The following is a 21,432-nucleotide window of genomic DNA, read 5'->3' as shown; positions in this document are numbered from 1 at the left end:
AAAACAATCAAACCTAAAATTAATGTTTATTGGATAATGTCATAATTAAAAATAATTTACAAAACCTGACCTTAATAATGCGATAAATAAAATGCCTATATACAAATCAAATGCTGTACAACTTAAAAAAATATTTTCTAGTTAACTATGGCACAAATCTAGTCTTATTCACAAACATACAAAGAATAAAAATGTGTTGTAAAGTTGAGGTTTACGGGAGAGTAATAATAAAATACTATGTTAGAATGTACATCCTCACGTACGAATCCTGCCTATGTGAGGATGCATATTCATACAAAATCATATTATGTTTCCAAATAAGACAGAAAAATTAAATTGTGACATATTTAACGAAGCTACCATGATTTACATTAGTTTTCCAATATTATCATTTAATTACTTATAATATTAAATGCATATATTTCCTTGGATACATTTGAGACCATAAGGTATTCGAAAAGTTCAAACTTTTATAAGTGTGACTGAAATAATTTCATAAACGAAATTAAAACGATTTAATAATCGTCAAGCTTGTGTATATAGGTTTAAAATTCGCAGTAATATACACAAGTCAATCCAATTTAAAGGCCGATTTACATTATCTTAGTGTTTAGGAGAGTGCTTTAGGATAGTACTTTAGTTGAAACATGTAAACGCTACGCTAAAGAACTTGCCTTTCAAGTTGTACTAAAGCACTCTCCTAAACACTAAGATAATGTAAATCGGCCCTAAGAGCTGACTAAACATGTTTTATAGTAAGGTGCATATTTAAATGATGTTTTAGCATTTGGACGTATAAGGCCTAGTAATGTTCTGGTGTTAAAAATTAATGAAATAATTATTCATAAACGTTACTATAATCCTAAAATAGTTATTTGTTTGGCAAATGCGAGTAGAGCTAGAGAGATAAGGACAAAACATTTAATAGATTTGAGGCATAGTTACGTTCAGGAATAAAGTCATGATTATAGGCGCCTGCGCCGAAGTCTAATTTTTAAAAGACCTTCACATGCGAAAGTCCAAATACATAAGCATCAATGAAATAGTTGTCTTCGTTAGAGTAACTCTTGACAATTATTTCTGCGACACTTAAATCCTCTCAGACAATTTATCAGTTATATTAACAGCCCTGGTTCTAGCGTGTTGCATTATGTCTGCCGCTAGGTCTTCGACATTAGTGTATCTAGACTTTTGGAAACTGAATAGATCTGAAATAAACCCTACTATCTCTGACTGAAATGATTCGCAAACGTCCCTCAACCGCTCTCTTGGGCCGAGAAAACCCCAAACTAAGACCGGTAAAAGATGTTCCGATATGGAATAAAAGTGGGCCATGAAACCGTCGGGGTATTGTAAGTATCGGCGCTTAGCCTTTATGACGGACCATACAGCTGTTGTGAGTGCCTGGAAAAAAATTCTTTATAAGTCATATTAATTATTAGTCTAATATTATAATAATTAGATTTATAAATCAACAGTGTTTATAAAGTATTTAGGAGTACTTCAAACAATTTAAATTTTTAGTAATTTTTACTGAGGGTACTTTATATGTTGTACCCTCTAGGTATACGTTGATTATATTTCAACTATTTCTGATATTCGTATCCTGTCCGTATACTGAAAACACTAAATAGAGCTATATTGGTAAAGGGTAGGTAATCGGACTGTGTCTTATGGTACCCACATTTGACAAATAAAAGTACTTCGAACTACTGTGGTCTACCAGAACTTACCGTTTCTTTGAAACCATCCGAAAGCCACCGATTTCTTACGACTGCTAGAACAGAGGCTGGCGGCGAAGCCAGGTCTTCAAATGCATCGAGGAGAATAAAATCCAGCACCACGTCGTAGAATGTTAACACCTGGAATATTATTTTAAGCTTAAGCGCGCTGAAACCGCGGATTACTTGATCCAGGTACAATCCATTTATAGTCTTGATTCGAACAATAATAGTGACATTGATGAAGACTTGTTGATATATGAACCTTTTATTTCTAATAATATTGGTGAAATTTGGAATAAAAGCTTATATAATTGAAAAAGTAAAACGATTTGAGCGTAATGTTTTAAGGTAACTGTACAAAATGACACAATACAATACATAAAAATAATAATTAAATTTTAATCTTACCTTAACACCTTTACTGGTAAGTTCACTCTCAATAATTGGCCAGTTAGCAGCATCCGTGGTCCACGTCACCATCTCTTCGTATGCAATTAGGAACTCTTTTGGTTCCTAAAAATATCAATAACCTATTTTATTATACTAATTATACAGAAGCTCAGAGATTCATTTCTGAGACATACGATAGACTAAGATTCATAGGAAACCGACTATGACTTTGAATGTTACCAAAAAATTAGATTTAAAAAAATATAGAACCAAAAGATATTATGAAAAAAGTTTTAAAAAGTTAGTCTGAAATAATGATGTTAGTCATCTCAACATGAATGACCTGTTGTAATGTAGCGTCTTCTGATTTAAGCTGTAGGTGTGGATTTTGTAGCTTAAGTCTATATTGTCAACATTTTAGTCAAGACATCTGATAACATACTGATAATCAAAATATTCTCCTGCAATTATCTATACCAATATTATTAAGATTGACTCAGGATTTGAATTCGAGACCATATGCTCTGCAGTCGAATGCCCTTACTACTAGACCGGCAAGGAAATATGTCAGTAATCGTACCTTGTCAGCAAAAAGCAGGAGATCCGTCAGCACCTGTCTCCCAGCGTCGACGAACCACGCCCAAGACGCTGCTTCACGAAATACAGACCGGAGGGCCACACGAAGACAATGCAATTTGCAAAGAAACTCTGAATCCGTATTACATTGGAGAACTTCTGTACGGAGTGTCCTGCCATAAATCATTTTATTAAAACGGCTATAAACGCGAATTTACTTCAAAACTCGACGATTCATGTGCTTTTTGCAATCGTGGTCAGCGATGAAAATTTTAAAACGGTAGCATACAGACATCATAAATGATATTTTCTTTCCTTTCAAAACAAAAATAGAAAAATTCCTAAATATTTACGACAAAAAGTGAATTTCTTTCAGCTACGTGACATTAAACAGACTTACTTAGTTTAACGGGTATATTGTAGATGTATTACACAATATAACAACTCAGCATCATCATTTAATATACAAACTTCAATTTTATTTCTAAATATTTGTGGCATTAATCGGATATTAACGTTAATCATCTAGTTTAAGTACGGACAACCGTTAGTTTGACGGTTAATAATGCGATTCTCAACCCAGAGTTCGATCGTTCGAACCAATTAATATTTAACTAAATAATTGACAAATTATGCTCAGAGTAAAGAAAAGTATCGTCAGGAAGCCGACACATGAACCCTTAGTTAGACTAATTTATTATCAAAGAAAAATTATAAATAAATCACACTAAATCTGAGACAAAAAAGTAAAAAAAGTAAAGTAAACTAAACTAAAGTAGAAAAACTCTAGAAAAAAAATTGGTAGTAAAAGTCGTCTACTATTGTCAATTTATTAGAACAATACTAAAAAATTATCGCACCTGTATGGAATGCCTGTTTCTAGCTGTTTAAGAGCCATTTGATAAAGTTCTAAGCTCTCGATTTCTGGTAGTGAGTCCGCTAAATCGTCGAAGTCTCTGAGGTCAGCCACCTGAAATTTATTAAATTTATCGAACATCAAGTGATTTTTTAACCCTAAAACTGCAATGTTTCTAGTCTTACAAAGTAGAGGGCAATAGGAAAATTGATTTATATGGAGTTGAATACCATACAAATAGTAATCTTAACACTCACAGACTTGATGTCGTAACTATAGTACGAAGGCTCATAACTGAAATCTTCATTGGAGTTGCAGAGTAACCCTGCAGGTCTTGTCCGTTTGCTTAAAAACTCACCTGATCCTCTGCTGACGCAAACGACTCAGCGCTAGAGTGATGTTCTTTTCTAGTATGATCTGAGACTGTATGGGTGTGAGATAATAACCTCGCGCGGCCTGAACCTTCGCCACCCCCGCTCTCGGAACGGAATAACACAGACCGTTGGTCGAGGAATAGAAGTTCGCAACGCTCCTAAAAATATCAAACACTTTCTTAAAAATTAAAAAAATATCTTTTACAAATAATGTCTTAAGAAGCACATTAAAAAATAGAAAAAACAACAATTTCTAAACTAGACAAAAATCTATAGTCTTTTTTTAACAGTATAAAAGATGTTTATACTTATGTAATGTCTGATATTAAATGCGTAATAATGAAAATATTACATCGCAATTAACAACGATATATTTTTTTCTATTCAGTTGTTGTTTGTTATGTTTATTCGTATTAAGTACGCACGACTGGACTTTTTTTCATCATTTTAGAAATGTTATGTTAGAAATATGGATTTTTTTCACTGCAGTCTAACGGTGAAAGGATTTTTTAAATCAATCCAGTTTTTAAGTTAATTCGTTTCATTAGTTTAATCGCATTATTATATAAAAATAATAGTATATCATATTAATAATAATATATTAAAATAAATTGATTATAAGGACCTAACGAATATTTAGACTTATTGAAGGTTAGGGTTCTGGTCGCACAACAGCCTCAGATACCTATAGCTTGTATAGCTCCCCTTTATATATATATATTGGTATGTTTTTCTGTTTATGTCTATAAATAGTACCTGCAGTAAATATGCGTTTTGCAGCAAATCTTGTATCTCCCTGCAAAATTCAGCTTCTTCTGGCGACGTGAGGGCCAAAGTGCCAGCACCTCCGCCACGCGCGTTTACTGAAAACGCTGCCAGCGCATCTTCCCAATAGTTAATACTTGTTTCTAGGGCTTCCATACCTGAAAAAAGCAGAAGAGTTCAGTGAATTTAATTAATAAAAATGTAAATTAAAAATTAAACTTTCTTATTGTAATAGTACATTTGCTATGTAAGTTAAGCTAAGGTAGAAATTCTAATCTATTAGGTCCTGACAGTATTTTTTTAGGTAAAAGTTAAAACTTTTCTATAGATTTATATCTTGATTCGTAGTGTTCAGACCGTATTAGTGCTAACTATATTTTAAACGTGTGCGACATCTAGTAAATTAAATTTGTTAATGTTATTAAGCCTATCTAAGAGAATATAGAAATAAAATTAACGTAAGTAATAATGATATATTTATTCTCAGGTCAGAACCTGCTGTGAATACCATCTGTTTTAAAGCGTAATTGAGAGTTACGTTAGTAGATGTAGATACATAACAATATATTTAAGTGTAGTTACGATATTTTATAATCAAGAAGTACCTATTGTCATTTCTAATAAGAGTTTGTGTTTTATCAAACGTCTAGAAAATTTATATGTAAGTATATATGTTTCAGTCTTGTTATTTCATTATTCTAAAAATATAAGAGAAATTGATATAATACTCTCAAAGTATTGAGATATAATGAAAGATAATACGCCATCTTGTAGAAAAGCGAAAAATATAGTATTGGCAAAAATTGGTGATATATTGTCTTAAATAGACGTAAAAATAAAACTCCTTCAACGCGAATTTTCATTATTCACTGAAAGCATTCATTCATTCAAACCTTGTCTCATAAAGGATATAAATAACATAACATAACCCAGCTTATATTTTATTTCTAAGACATTATTTTAAATATTTACACTACTTCAATCTAAAACTCTAATTTATTACTATAATATTGACTTTCTCTTTTCCATCTATTAAAGTAGTGGCGCCACAACCCTTTCGCCTTGGTTTTCTATCTTATTTCTGTTTCTTCATTTTTTCTTCCTTAATAGGCAAATATCAACCTTGTAGGACTGACACAGACCCTCGATTTGTGGTTCTAGAGCATTCTCAAAATATTCTATATGGACATTGGACATAGAAAGTAAAGTCCATTAGTGTACAGATGTGAACCGAATACACAACCTCAACCAAGTAGACCAACACGGCTCATCATGTCCCATCTTTTGCGAGATGTAAGGCTCAAACTTTGTAATTTTGACGCAATAGCTTTTTATATTACAGACTAACCCGCTCTACGCCCTTGACTTGCGAACTGGTAGTAAATGAAAATTTACAATTAATTTAACTTCTTTCTGACAATTCATAAGTGTACTATAAAGATAGTTTGAGTTTGAGTTTAACAATTGTTTTATTTTAATAGTTGTCCTCCACTGAAAGTTGATTTCACTAGTTCGCAAAAAGAAATTCCAAGAGTAGTATTCTACTAAAGAATAATAACTTCTTTCATTGTGGTATCTTCTTTATTGCATGCTTGCACTCCTCTATATCTTGCAATACAAATTGTATACCACTGGTAAGTTCTTGTATTTTGTCTGTTATGACAGTGAGGCTATTTGCAATTTTTTTATCATGCAATATTCTCCTTTGTTCCTGACTACGGAGAGTACTTGCTATTGACTGTAGGGCATCGGCCATTCTCTCTTGTGAAGTCACTCTCCGTTCTTCTAAATCTAAGGCCCATTGAGGCGGTGGAGTCACATATGATTTTTCATTTTGTTGCTCATGCAAATTTATGTCTTTAACTGAAAGTACAATATAATTAATGTATCAGTATAAATATATCAAAAACTTTAAAACAAATACAAAGCTACATTAATTATGAGATTTAAGTCACTAGGGTACATATTTTGAATGGATAGGATTTCCACTACATTGTAAAATTGTTTTTGACTTCAATAATTATTTAATTATTACCTTCTGCATCTGTTTGTTTATTACAATTGGAATTGTTTCTTATTTCCTCTGTATTATAATCTTCAGCAAAAACCAATTCAACTTCAGAATATTCAGTTTTAATATCCATACTATAGTCTTCTTTCAAATTATCCGTTTCACTTGATGCTGATGAAGATTTTGGGCTTACTTTCACTCCCATGTTTCCAACTATTTGCAAGAGTCTTATTTCAATATCATTTAATGTCATTTTTTTTTCACCGCTTTTGAGTGCATTATTAGCCTTTTTACGACATTTACTTGTCCATTCCGTAAAATACTGAAATAAAAATATGTCATTGGTTTTTGTTAAATAATGGGGGCTGCTTTGGACATTTTAGTTTACAATGTATATATATACTAGTTTAGAGGAGCATTAATAAAAAAAATGTGTGCGTGTACTAGGTGTACACATGTAAGAAGTGAAACTTCTTTATGACCTTATTTTTCGAAAAATGATCTACTATATGCAACTTTACAGAAATTGGTTAAATAAAGTTAAATTAGATAAAGTTTAACAAAAGGCTTTTATTATCATAGACATGAATACAAATACAATTATTTCATTTTACATTATTACTACTAAGATTATTACAGAATTTCATTAATTGTAATAGAATTATTACTATCATTGTTATCGTTATTATAATATATATTTGTTATTAATGGCTTCGAATCTCTTCAGATCAACCGTGGTAGGGACAAGAAAAAGAAGGCGCGTAACCGAAAACTGTGACGGTAAATTTTTTTCCAACGCCGATAAAGCTTCACTTCAAAAAAGATGGCGCGTAACGGAAAAATGTGACGCGTAACGAAAAAATGTTACACTAAATTTTTTTCCAACCCCGATAAAAAATTTTCACTTCAAAAAGTTAAAACTATTATATTAACAGTAGATAACCTTCTTGCCAAAAGAGAAAAATTAAGTATGAAAACAAGAATATGTGTACACCCCAGGGCTACTGGGGTAACATAGCCCACAAAAATATTTCTCTTAAGACTTACATTATTAATCAATGATAATTACCCTTCTCCACTGCTCTGGAGTCCGTACAGCACCTCCTTTTACAGCATTTAATATCTTGCTTACTGCTAACCATTTTTCTTGTGCAATCATATTGTTTGCAATTGTTTGGGTTCTTGATTTACCTACTAAATGTTTATGTGATTCGAAGTATTTAACCATGATATCAAGTTGTTTCATGGATACTTTGCGTTGAGGAGCCATCTGAAAGTAATATGTTTTTTGGATTCAATACAAGTTCTAAAAACTATCATGCTGAAATGCGTTATTTTATTTGAAACATTCTTAATTCATGAACATTTCTTAAGTTTTTTGTTACTTCATGATATTATTATAGCTTACCTTTTTAAATTTAATACCACAGTTTAGAACACTAAAATATCAATTTCAAAACAAATAAAATCAATGCTTTGTTTTGTGAAATATCCCCTCTAGTATTGCTACAAAGTAATCAATATCTCATAATAATATAGAACCTTAAATAAAGTAAATTAAAATTTAATTCTTCTTTATCAATTTAATTTTATGTTTTCCGATTTATGTACATACAAATAAACACACGTCATTTCTCATACACTCTTGAATCTGCTGATATTTTGTTTTAAATTTTAATTTTATGAACTATATGACAGATTTGAGTTTTGACATCTGTTGAAAATTGACACTTCTTAAGGTCACAGACGTAGCGGACAATGGATACACTGCGTACCTATGTACAATTATTACAATTCTTAGATAGAGCCATCTATAGTCTGCGTAACTTAGCGAGAAAAATCAAATGTGTTGTAGGTGCCATCTTTTATCAGATAGCTAAAGTATTTATTAATAATTTAATGTGCTTTGGTGAACCAAAAGGAGAAGGACTGAAGGAGCGAATTATTAGGTAATTTACTATGGTAACAAGGGGATGTCTCGACTCTCTTGAATTGGTTTTAATGTATAATAGAAAAATAAGTTTACTAGCATTGGCATGAAATTGCCTGTCTATTATATTCAGTAGTACATAATGTCTTTAAACTAAATTGTTTTGCGGTTAACCGAAATAATTTATTGTTAAGGTGCGGCGTAAGTCGGTGTCGGCTTACGTTTACCGTAATTAATTATTTTACCCGGAATTTTCGCAATATTTAATTTTATCGTTGGAATCGCCACTGCTTCGTTAATAATTTTATTTTAATCAAACTGTTCCTACATACTGTTATAAAATATAGTCGGTGAATAAACATAATTATTATAATTTAGACATGATTGTTATATATGTATAAGGTAATTATTGCATTTAATTTAATTAAAATATACTTCTATTCGGGTAAGCTTAATAATAACTTTATATGTGCCTTTTTTATATACATAGGTAATAAACCCGGCGTTGTTTTGTTACGTAAAATATGGCAGCGTTTTCGGTGAAGGCCTATTGTGCGACATATTCAATATTAATGAAGTTATCTGACCAAACGCGAAACTTCAAAACTGTGTGTTTGGTTTTTTAATTCTCTTTCTTTTACGTTTGTTATAATGCAACACCGAGTTATGTCTACTCTAGATTTTTTATTTTTTATTATATTAGTTTTGTTCTCTGTGTTACGTTTCCTTGAAATATTTCATAGATTTTTTAAAGAATCTCGAATTTTATAAAAAGACTCGCGTAGTATCGGCAGTGGTTAAGCATGTACCTCTAACCCAGGAGGCAAGTGGTCGAACCTTGACTGTAAGTTGTAACACTTAATTTATATTTCTATGAGTGTATGTCAGGCACATAAGGCTAAACAATGAATGACCCTGAAATAAGTCTCCTAAAGTGATTCTGCATTAGATTGTAAAATTTACAAAATATAAAAAAAGAGAAAGTTCATACCTATGTCTGCACAAAATAACGCCTTATATAATATATAATAAAGATTCTACTGATTCGTATAGGAGTAGTACTAATTATAAATATAATACAGTTGAGAACCCTAGCGAGTGGCAATAAGGTTTGCGCTCGACCAGACTACACTCTATGCTCATTGCTCTATACCTCACGCGCGGGGATTTCTCCGTCAGTCGGCGACAGGCACTGCATTGCGCTGGTATTGCTCATCTCTATACAATTTTACGATTTCTAATTGTCATCCAGTAAATATTGTGGATCTAGTGTTTCGTTGTGTTGTGCGTTTGGATTTCGATTCGTGTTTTCTTCTTTACGCGTTATATTAACGCCGGTTTTTGTAAAACAGGTAAGATCAGAAAATTAAAAAATGTCTCAAAATTTATTTAAAGTATAGTTATTATATAAACACGTAATAAATTATAATGCTGGAAACGGTAAGCAAATATTTTTAAATTAATGAATAATCTGTTTTAAACGTTTGATGGATGCAGCTGTATGATGAAAAATCCTGACGCATAAAATAAGACTTAATAAAATGCTTGAAGTACCAATACTGTGTGTATTAGCAATATAGCTATTGGTAAACCATAATATGTACGAAGAATAAAATATATGTACGTACTACACAGAGGTTACAAGAGTAACTTTTAAAAACATCTCGCGAGGACCTCCTAACACGTTTTCTTTAAACCGGTTCAGCATAGAGGTTTAGATGCCAGACTTATGTAATGGACTGATCCTATATGACATAAATCTTCTCTCATCCGGGAAGCAGATTGCAATTTTCTTGTAGCTTAATGGAGTTATGATGTATATAGGTATTTAGTATAATTGTTGTAAAGCCAGCTGAAGCTGTTTGAATGATAATTCTAAGAAGCATATTTTGTACGCAATATTTAAAGATCAGCTGTTATTTTTGTGTTTTAGTATTCATATTAAAAGTCTACGAAACAAATAAAAAACAAAGTATTGAAAATTATTTTTTATTTGTCATACTATTGCTACCAGTAAGTTACTCACAAAATATGTCTATGTTCACCCGGAAGACATTTTCCTATAAGTTATATAACGTCTTGTATCAATACCTTTAATTCTTATACCTGCTTTTAAAGAAAAACCTTTTTTGGATTGCGCGGTATTTGGTAAAATAGAATAAAAAATATATTTCGAATAAAGAACAATTTACAATGACGTTTCGTGTAGAGATCCCCACATACATCTGTCAACAAAGATTCGGGAATTCGCATTGTCAGCGACAGCTGCATATCGCTCCACGTGCTAGCTTGCATTGAAAATTTTATTTATATTTTAACAAACTATACATGCTAGCGATTTTGTTGGTATAGAATTATAATAATACATAGCCTGTGCACACAGATTCCTTCTAATTTAAATGAACTTACGTAGTAATTTAATTTTGGTATAATTTGTTCAGAATAATTATAATAGGATTATGTTATAATCTATGTCACCTTTAGCCTTGATTAGGTAAATGTAATGACTCAAATCTCAAGAATTTAACATGAATAAAAATTGCTAGTGACGAATCGGATTGTTCGAAGGCAAAAAATACGTAGTTACATCCGCCATAATTAAAAATCGAGAGGTTTTTAAACCAATTTAAATTAATAATAATATATAGAATCTAAGAGTAATCGAACTAATGCTAACAAGTGCCATATTTAAAATGCTTGTATCCGAAAAGCATATTTTCAAACGCCTTAGATTAGTTTCCATGCGAGAAAGATATACATATATATATATATATATATATATATATCAAACTCTTATAGCACCAGGAATAGAAACAATTAAATGAGCTTTAATTGTATCGGTAATATTAGGCCAGAGGCCGTCGCGTCAGAACACTTGGCGTCGTGGTATCGATCTATGAGCTCACGTCATACAGGAATTTGCTTTTGCACAGCCTACCTAATAAGTAAACAAACTTGTGGATATGCCTATTATTTAACGATACGAATAGTAGGCGTACGTCGAAGTGTAAATTAGCTAATTGGTTGTAACTTCATCCATAACCGATTTACGAGGTATTCGAAGAAATACGACGGCGAAAGGCGACGAGAACGTAGAGAAACTCACTGCAACACCGTGTGGACGTTCGCCAACGAGATGGACTGATCAAGTCAAAGACCTGTCCTCAAAATTATGCACCGTTGTAAAAGAAGCCCAAGACCGAAATTGGTAGAGGAAAAGTATTCGCACCAGATCTTATACAGCTGATAAGAAATATATATATGAAAAGAAATATATAGTCAAAAATAGAGACGTGATAATTGTTAAGTTTATTTATTTTTAAATGTTATTTTTACTGCTTTTTTCTTTCTATCAGATTAATTATAGTCATAAAACAGAGATGTGAGTTGGGCCCACTGAAGACTTTACACTTTATGTATGCTAATAGAAAAGTTTGATTATATCCGGTTTCGGGATTAAATGGCTAGCGACGGATCGATCGCTTAGTACTTGTTCATATCCGTTCGATCAAAAGTTGATTAGTAATTGCCAATGAAGTTTAATAATACGTTACCGAAAGTTCATTCACCCAATTCTTAGCAATTACCAATGTGATGCAATGTATGCAAGTGAACGGACTTCTGAAATCAAAAGACAAGTGTTATTGTCCAAGCTCTTTAAAAATATCAACTTAATTTAAATTATGTGTATCGGACAAATACGAATGTCATAATGCCATTTTTTTTTCTATGATATGGTAATGAGGATCTGATTTTTTGACAGAATAATTGGTAATTTGTGTGCCCTACATAGAGCGAGGCCTACATCTTGGGACAATTTCATGACGCAATAAGATGGGGTGGGCACGTTGTCGACTGGAAAATTGTGTCAATTTCCACGAGGGAACTGTCATAATTGCCTTGAACAGAAAAATTATGGACATTGCTTCAGAAAATGTATAGATAATTTATCCATTAAAGACATACGTGCAAAAGTAAATACGTACCATAATAATTTTCTCTCATAGGTAACTGTCCAAAGAGCAATGAAGTCATAACAATAAAAATTTACTGTTATTGTTTGCAAAAATTCCGTCAACTAAATATAACGAAATAAAAGATAGCTGTTTTCAAATGTGAAAAAACTATGATAAAACTGCTACCGAATTACGTTCATTTTTTTTTGATGCTTGCCAATTGATCTAATGACATGTTGACATTACAATCAAACGAAGGGTTAAGGGCTCAGTCTGGAAGTGGTTTTGATAAGGGAGCAAATATGGGTCTGTTTCTCTTATTCGTCTGCGAGCAACGGCGTTGTGGGAAACGGGAACTCGATCGATACGCGCCCGCGCGACGAAACCCCTCTCCTTGCGAAGCAACGGCCAAGAATTGCCAAACACACCCGCGGGATTAAATAAATCATGACATTTAGCCTAAATAAAGTAAATAGGCTGTATAGATGTTATATCTATATATTCTTTAGACTCTACTCTTCCTTTAAATAAAGAAGTTATTACAAAAATTCTGGCATGCTCAAAAATTAATAACACAATTTACATTACAAAAGGTTATTTGTGTAGCTTCCAAGAAGTATTTGTAAAAATAGAAACAATGCGAATTCTCATCAAATATTGATAAAGATATGACCGTTACTGTCGTCTTAAGAAATGACATCATTAGTAATATTAGAGATAAAAAAATATAATCAACGCATTGTGCGAGTATCGTTTCAAATTATTTCGTTACAAGAAATAAATAAAATACTAGCAGGCAAGTGAAATAATTTTTGGCTACGTTTTGCTTAGAAATGCATATTTGCAAATTATACGTATAAATTACTTTATGGCTATTTTAATTATTGCATTTTGATAGATCACAAGTAATAAATATCAAAGTCAATGATTAAGTTCAATGTCTCAACTTTAGCGTGGGTAGTTTTGACCTTATAGAACTTGTTATGAATGAAGGTTAGGTCAGATTCGATTAGAACAAATATTCAACTATGTACTATACTATAGTGAGGTTCGCTAACAGTTTACTAATAGCTTAATGCATTTCCTATAACTGTACCAACTAAGGGGAAATTCTATAACTAGGGTGCCGCTAACTATAATAAGAGCCTTTCAGTCCACTTTGTACCCTCGTCTAGGCAAGATAAATATATATAATATACAACCAGAACATTTACTTCATATTTTAGAAAGTAACACGTTACCTATTACGAAAGGGCACGATGCGAACAAATTCTTGTTATCTTGTATTCTTATGATTCAACAAAATGGCCCTTCAAAAGCAAATTATTTTTGTGTTTTCGCACTAGCAATTGTGCTTCTGGGTTTTTTGATTATATATTATAAGTAAAACTGATATACGATTTAAAATACATTGGACAAGTGATATATCTTGTTAACCACATGCACGTTGACTAAATTCCCGTATGAAACAATGAAGATTTTAATCAAATTGTTGCGTAAATAAAAATCGGAATTCCATCAACATTTTGCAATATAGTTGAGTAATTGTATACACAAAAGCGAACAAAACCAATGAAAATCAATAATACGATAGAGAACAGTGAACAAGCTGTAACACGAAGTCAATTTTACAAAGCCATTGATCGCATTCAATTCATTCACCATACATTTTTGTATTTACATTCGCTCCATGGCTCAGTGAGGCAACAGGTTAAATGGTTAGTTCGAATTCTGGCAACACAAAATCGGATTCACTACGAGTGTATAATAAAATCAGTCAGGACATGTCACTATTGCAAGCAATGTATAGTAAAAAAAATTATTGGTTGTTTGTAAAGTAGGTTTACGATCGAGATGTTTACGTGATAACGCCTTATTGGTGATATAAGTTTTTGGGAAGTAAGGAATTAATGAAGATAACAATTTTTTCAAATTTTAAATTACATCTATCGTTTTATTCACACTTTTGATGATAAATTTCGGGTGTAAAATGACAAGTTTACTTATTCGACTATGATATACATTTTTCTTCATACATTCACGGAATGACTGGCAGCGCTCGAGATGAGACGGGAGATCGGTCTCTCTCGTTATACCTGCGATCGCGCTCGTGAGGTTTTGGTGTGACACAAGTTTCTGAACATGTCACCCGACTAAAACGATTTTAAAGACGTTATCACGTCAAAAGTAACGTTATTTTCCGATTCATAATCGGTTTAAGAAGCAAAGCGTAGTGTTCACGTAATATTAATCAAATGACTAGCATAAGGTACCTGAGTCGTCTAAATAGTTTTTGCTGTCCGACTATTGCTCCCTATTAAAACGACCCTTGGCGGAACAATCGTTAGAAGGGGACGCTTGCAGCTGCTCATTTCTTATAATAATTAATCTTCCGAATCTTCATACACTGATCTAAATCTAGCGTTATTATCAACCTCAACTTGGATAAAGTTCTGCCGTATGTTGTATATTATTTATACTAAGAACTAGCTGACCTGGCTAACTTCGTTCCGCCCTACAACCTTATAATATCGTTGTTACTTTAATTTAACTTATTTTAGGATTTCATTAATGTTCAGTATTACATTAATACAACTTTTTTGTCAAATACAGAAATGTTTTATTGCTTGCCATTGCGAAAGAAGAATGGCAGTTTTACACATTAGGCATCTTCTCTCTAGCGTCAATATGGCGATACTGCATGTTAAGCACTTTCTGATATCCAACATCTTTTGATCAGGATCAAAGCATGGTTATGCATCTCCTCATTTTACCTCAAGATCGGAATTTCTTGAACTGACACGAATTAAACGTAAAATGATGCGTAGTTTTGTCAACAGATGGCACCATATGGTTTTTGCATTCGTAAAATTAATTAATTAATTTATTGTTATTCGATAACTTATCCGATATTTTCGACAAATCAAAAACCATGGCAATCGGTCCAGCCGTTCTCGAGTTATAAGTGTTGTAACAAACACGACTTTCTTTTATATATTTAGATATATTTACTTTTACAAAAATAATCAATATTCCTATACTTGTACAGCTATCCCGTCACAAGAGTCAAGAACAACAAATACCAATTAAAATTTGATTGAAACTATTTTGAAGTATAATTCTGGTATATAAAGAAGTCAAAGTAGAGATTATCCGAAAACGTATTAAATGAAATCACGTAAATTAAAAGTAATAAAAGAGTCTCCATCCGAGAGTTTAAAGCAAAGTGAAAACCAACTTGGTCTACAGGATAAACATCTTTTTTCCGACTGGCCTCGTCGGAGTTTTTCCATCAAGTAGAAAAGCGAGTCACAAAGTAAAAGTCTAACAAATAAAGTCAATTTAGGAGTCTGAATTGTGACTATTACAAGAGCATATAAATAACAGAGTTGTATTGAAGATTAAGAAAGTGGTATAGGTGACGAAATATGACCAATATATTTTTTATTAAAATACTTAGGGTCCTTCACGGATTTTTTTTTAAAAGCCTGCAACACACTTGCGAGCCTTCTGACAATATAAGTGTCTATGGTATCACTTAACATCAGGTAATAAAAAAAAAGATGATATATAGTTTTTTATTGATAAAACCGAATATATACAACATTTTAATCACCTCTTATTTTTATTATTTTTTATTCGTTACCTTAACGAATCGTAAAACGCTCTACCGATTTTGATGAATATAAGAACAGAATTTATAACGAATAACTGTTAGTTGAAAATGTTTTGCTCTTATTAAAAAGCGTGATGTTTTCGAGATCACAAATGATTTCCGTGACGATACCCGTCAACGAGTGGCGAGGGGTCATGGCCATTCGAACAATTGATTTACACGAAATGCGAATACATCTTGGGACTTGGGTTTTCTTATAAATCAAACATACACTTAAATTATCGATATTCGAAATTCAAAAATCTACGCATTTCCAACTTGTAACAATATTTTAACTATTATTCTGCAATAAATTTTCGCTTTAATTTATCAACGTTATTAAAACTAAGACAAGGCTAAGTAATATGAAAAATCTGGTTTTTAATGTCGAAATGTCCTTTGAGTATTTTTTATAACTAACATACTTTGTACAGCTTGCATTCTATGTTGTAACTAAGGTTGGAATTAATTACTCGCAATAAACAAGCGCCTATTACGCAGAGGAAATTAAATGAAGAGACAGGCGATGACACTTCTTGGTGCATTACAAAACTATTATGTTTTAAAATATATTTACCGACAGGACCTTTTTAAATCTAATTTATATCATCATATCTCTTTGTACTTGTTCTGAACTTGATACAAGGTATTTGTTTTAAAAAACTGTACCAACACCATTTGGTATAGGTATAATTATTTTGGTTAAAAAATAAATGAGGATACACTTCTTAATAAATTTCCCTCTAGCCGGCGCGTGCGCATCCAGGCCACGTGTCAAATTAACATGCTCGAGAAAACACTTTCAATGAGCTGTATAATTTTACAATTATTTATACATATAAAGTTTAAACGTTTATTCAAAGATTTTTTTATATGATCTTGCCCTTAAGTGACCGTGATTATCACTAAACGAATATTAAAATAACACATAAAATTTATTTTATTACCAATAATTCTATATTTGTCACAATGATGTCTTTAAAACTGACCACAAAAGAACCCGCATCTAAACTCTCACACCTCCGGTCATAATTTAATATCCGCCCAAAAATAATCCTATTTCCTCAATACGATTACAACGATTTACTTAATTTAATACGAAAGCCTTAAGGACGGCATTAACATTATTTTTTTACTTATAGAATTTGCGCAGTATTTTTGTACGTTAGCGTTAGTCTGAAGTCTGGACATTCAGAACTTCTGAGCAATTTCTGAACAATCTTTAAAAAAATACATCAAACAGAAACCGGTCTTAGTTTTATTTTACTTAACGTGTAAAAAAATAAGGTTGACACGAAAGATGTAGAGTAGATAAGAATCACTTATCTTCCTTAGGGTCTGTTTCACAATATACGGATACGTTCTAATATGTTCCAAATTAGCTATTTATGACTTATTGGTAGGATAAACGCTATTGTTGCGTTTCACGACTGTCAGATAGCGCTATTCGTCACATAAAGTCCATCATAAGTTATGAGTCCGATGAGGTGTCAAATAGCACAATTTATCTTCCAAATAATTTATATGTTGCATAGCTATTTGGTACTTTATCCATACATTGTGAAACAGAGGGTCTGTACTGTGATAAGTACAAATTATCTGTAATATGAACGGAAAAGTGAGTTTCCGTGTTACACCTTCGCACTCAAACCGAGAACAGGTATGATGAAATCAATCGTGGAAGAGAAAATCAAGTAAAAATACCTTTTATCAGTGCATCAGAATTTAATATTGTCCCTACAACTACTTTTTTATTCTGATTCCAGCCAAACGAAAATAAATATATTTTTAAATAAACAATTTGTCCCTTTGGGGTCTAAGTGAAAGCATATAGTATATGTAATGTTTAACCGTATATGTGATGGCCTGCTATCGAGGAAAATCTAGTACATTAGGTTTTTCTTGAACATCCGTTTGAAACGCCATAAATGATGACATACATAACTTCAGAACGTGTATCAAGTTTTTACTTTAACATATTTTCCGCGAAATTCGTCTACCAAAAAACCAGTATTGAACGAGAATCTTCACGAACAAATTCGGTGTAAACATATGCATACATAATTACGGCGTTCGATTCCCGGTGTAACACTAATTGTTGGAAAGCACAGCATGATTTCCTGATAAAAAAGAAAAAATATATACGAAATACATCCGAAAATATGTTCTTCCCTTGCTTAATTGTACACATTGAAAGACTCATGCGATATAAAACAAACACAAATATTACATATATCCAAAAGTAGTTATTTTACAAGTAACCAATCAGACATAGGCTAGGCTAGTAAAATCGTTAGAGCGTTTTCTGCGCGGACTAGAATCTTATTGATATCAACGATTATTAAATTCTATTCAACTGAATCATTTTAAATATATGATTTATAATTAGCACGTATTATGATTTTGAATATGACCCCAAACAACGTACCACCGGATCAGGTTCGCTTGTGCCTATTTCAGGGACACATCGATTTTCCCGAGCAAGGTTGACACTTTGTGACGACTTCAGCGCTATCGGAAAACTATTTTTATACAACCCAGGCACATCTCAGCTGATCTATTTATTACGGCTGGTGAACTTTAAAAACAATAGTTAATTGTCTTTTGTGGTTAGTCTTCGTGCTCTCAGAATCAAGCCTTAACGAAGTAAGTTATCGATGTGTTCGTAATTCGGTTGGTTCGATTCACAAAACATGTATTCGGTGATTTTTATTTAATTTAGATTATTTACGTTTACGTGTATTTTCGTATTCATATTATTTGAGGTTATATTGGATTTGATAAGTCGGATATTTTGTTGAAAGTTGAGTCACTTGTTTGCAATATAAAGGAAATGTTAAAAAATACGGAAGCCTTTGCAATTCATAGTGTTACACTTCCGCTCGGCAACCGTCCCTTTTTGAGGTCGAACCGTTTGCTAACGGTTGTATATTACACTAATTAATTAACATTGGCATATTACTCAAAGCCGCCTATGTTCACAACTGTTCCGACAGTTTAAAAAAAGTATCTAAGACTATACATAAATTTCCATTTACAATTATGAATAAATCTATATATAATCGACTTCAAAATTCAAAATTCCAAGGACCTTTTCCTTTACAATTTGACGCTTATAGATTTTTTTGCCGACTTTACACATTGTAGTGAGTTGTAAGTCGTAGTACTAGGCTTTTCAGGAATATATTCTCGTTTGTACTTTGGTAGATATCTGATAATATTGTCTGTAAAACAAATTACAATACACAAAGAACACAATGATAACACTATACAACTAAATCGCTAGTCATCTAGATAATGACATAACAGTATAGAACAAAAAGACAGAGTTCCACAGGGACTTCACAATGTAACCGGCAGTTGGTATTGAGACAATGTGCAGTAACGGTATACGGCACTAATTATTGCGACGTGCATTAAACTCTTCCGTTATCCGCAAGGTTCCCAAGAGAAGAAAACGTGCTAAAACTCCATAGAGCTATTCACACTAGGGTGAGCTTTATCATAAGTATACTTGCTTAAATAGAACTTTGTCAAGTTAAAACATATGCACTAGATAGAGTAACGTATGTTTGACGCATATGAAATAAAGTAGTTAAAAACTGTGACTATAAGATTTTATATCTTTATACTCTAAAATTTCCTTTAAACTGTTTTCGTTTTAGTTTAATCAAATTCATTTTATTCTAGCTATAACTTAATTTATTAATAAGCGTGAATATAATGAAACAAATTCCGAGTGTACAACCCCACAAAGAATTAAACTTAGAGATTTTATAACAAAAGAAATATTGTGACAAAATAGCAAAAGCTTTACGGAATTTATTCAAAGCCTCGAGTAAATTGCTGCTCTACAAATATTCTGAAAACTACTCGGAAAAGTGAAAAGCCCACTCAAAAGGATAAAAGACTTTAAAGCGGCATTCTTTTCGTTAAATTTTAAAATATCAGTCTTAAATAGTTTCACGTGGATAATTGTTTGTTTTCATTGGCTGCTTTTGTTAATGGCAAGTATTTCTTATCTGTTTTAGTTTTTGATATGATCATGATAGTATAATTAATATGTTGCATTGATGCATAATGATGAAATGATAACAATATTGTAAAATCTTGCTAAGTGTACACAAAGTTTTAATTTGTTTCGAAGTTTATTTTTGAACCGTATTGTTCACGATAACAAAAAGACGCAAAAACCTGTAACAATTACTGAATAATTCATGATCCCAATTTAATCCGAATCCTTACAAAGTATACCTCAATTAAAAACGTTTTATTTACGGTAGCAAGGGATGTTTATGAAGACAAAACCGCAGCCATCTTCACAGGAGACGTGTTGAGTGGAACACTTGACTTGTGCAAGTGCAAGCCTACTAGGCCAAAGTGTACTCAACAGTCAGACATGTTTTGGTACAAACATTTTACATAGCTTCAAAGTGGTTATGTAGACTTCAAATGGGCTGATGTATCGGCAGATATAAGAGAGAAAGTAACACGATATATGTAGAGATACTATTGATAGTATTTATATTTTATATATTACTTGATATGCGCACATAGCATTAATATTATTAATGATATCTTTTGATCGATTTAAAAATTAGGTCAATTTGATGTAATAAAAATTGCATAGTGCGTAAAGGTATGGTGAGCGCAATCGTAAATCCACTTGAACCAGAGTCCGATCGGGGCACAAATAGCAATAAACTCCAGTTTTTATTGTTATTACCAGCAATATTCCTCGGTATTATTACGTCAAAACATGACACGGCATACTTTTTACTTGCTATAGTTTTTTGTTAGAGTTCAATGACTCTACCTTCTCCGAGAGCTGTGATTTGAGAGTAATGGTTGTAATTTTATATAAATATCATGTTTCGAATAGGATATCTGATGATAGAGTTGCAATTATCGTCTTACTTTCGGTGTATCGTATAACTGCAATGACTTCCGTTAGTGCATGCTCCAACAAATACCTAACTGCTTAATTACACCTACCATTAAAAAGACAATTCACACCAATTGACCGAGTCCCATGCTAAGCTGGTGAAGCTTGTGTTATGGGTACTAGGCAACGGATATACATACATATTATAGATAGATAGACATATAAATACATATTTAAACACCCAAGAACTAAGCACAACACCAAATGCTCATCACATCGATGTTCGTCTCAGCCGGGGATCGAACCCGGG

General features: G+C 32.3%; 3 protein-coding genes across 4 annotated transcripts in view; 1 reads left to right on the top strand and 2 right to left on the bottom strand.

The window, feature by feature from the left end:
- Positions 1-12: 12 nt before the first annotated feature.
- Positions 13-21,432, bottom strand: part of LOC125055726 (mitoguardin) — a 59,118-nt gene continuing 37,698 nt past the window's right edge. Inside the window, exons 4-10 of the mRNA XM_047658238.1 lie at positions 4,677-4,843; positions 3,905-4,078; positions 3,551-3,660; positions 2,695-2,863; positions 2,133-2,237; positions 1,734-1,862; positions 13-1,404 (exon numbers count right to left, since the gene is read on the bottom strand). Of these exons, the coding sequence (XP_047514194.1) occupies positions 1,090-1,404; positions 1,734-1,862; positions 2,133-2,237; positions 2,695-2,863; positions 3,551-3,660; positions 3,905-4,078; positions 4,677-4,843 (1,169 nt within the window). The 3' untranslated portion in view covers positions 13-1,089. The remainder of the gene's footprint in view (positions 1,405-1,733; positions 1,863-2,132; positions 2,238-2,694; positions 2,864-3,550; positions 3,661-3,904; positions 4,079-4,676; positions 4,844-21,432) is intronic.
- LOC125055730 lies at positions 6,248-8,330 on the bottom strand. The gene is made up of 5 exons (XM_047658250.1): positions 8,312-8,330; positions 8,105-8,202; positions 7,766-7,966; positions 6,721-7,018; positions 6,248-6,548 (listed from the first exon to the last, which is right to left on the bottom strand). Exons 3-5 carry the CDS (start codon positions 7,964-7,966, stop codon positions 6,250-6,252), a joined length of 798 nt encoding a protein of 265 aa, XP_047514206.1. The 5' UTR covers positions 8,105-8,202; positions 8,312-8,330; the 3' UTR covers positions 6,248-6,249.
- LOC125055729 (protein unzipped) overlaps positions 9,788-21,432 on the top strand; it is a 36,938-nt gene continuing 25,293 nt past the window's right edge. For both annotated transcript variants that reach the window (XM_047658249.1, XM_047658248.1), the window contains exon 1: positions 9,788-9,978. The gene's annotated coding sequence lies outside the window, so the exon portion shown is untranslated. The remainder of the gene's footprint in view (positions 9,979-21,432) is intronic.

Source organism: Pieris napi, chromosome 14 (assembly GCF_905475465.1).
Source record: "Pieris napi chromosome 14, ilPieNapi1.2, whole genome shotgun sequence".
Classification (NCBI taxonomy): domain Eukaryota; kingdom Metazoa; phylum Arthropoda; class Insecta; order Lepidoptera; family Pieridae; genus Pieris; species Pieris napi.
This window is presented reverse-complemented; position numbering and strand designations above follow the sequence as displayed.

Bases quoted from the DNA above. Each gene is read 5' to 3' on its own strand.
- LOC125055730 (XM_047658250.1), bottom strand. From the start codon at position 7,966: ATGGCTCCTCAACGCAAAGTATCCATGAAACAACTTGATATCATGGTT. The intron at 7,019-7,765 runs GTAATTATCATT...TTTTTATTTCAG, and splicing joins CTCCAGAGCAGTGGAGAAGG to TATTTTACGGAATGGACAAG. The intron at 6,549-6,720 runs GTAATAATTAAA...TTGTACTTTCAG, and splicing joins TAAACAAACAGATGCAGAAG to TTAAAGACATAAATTTGCAT.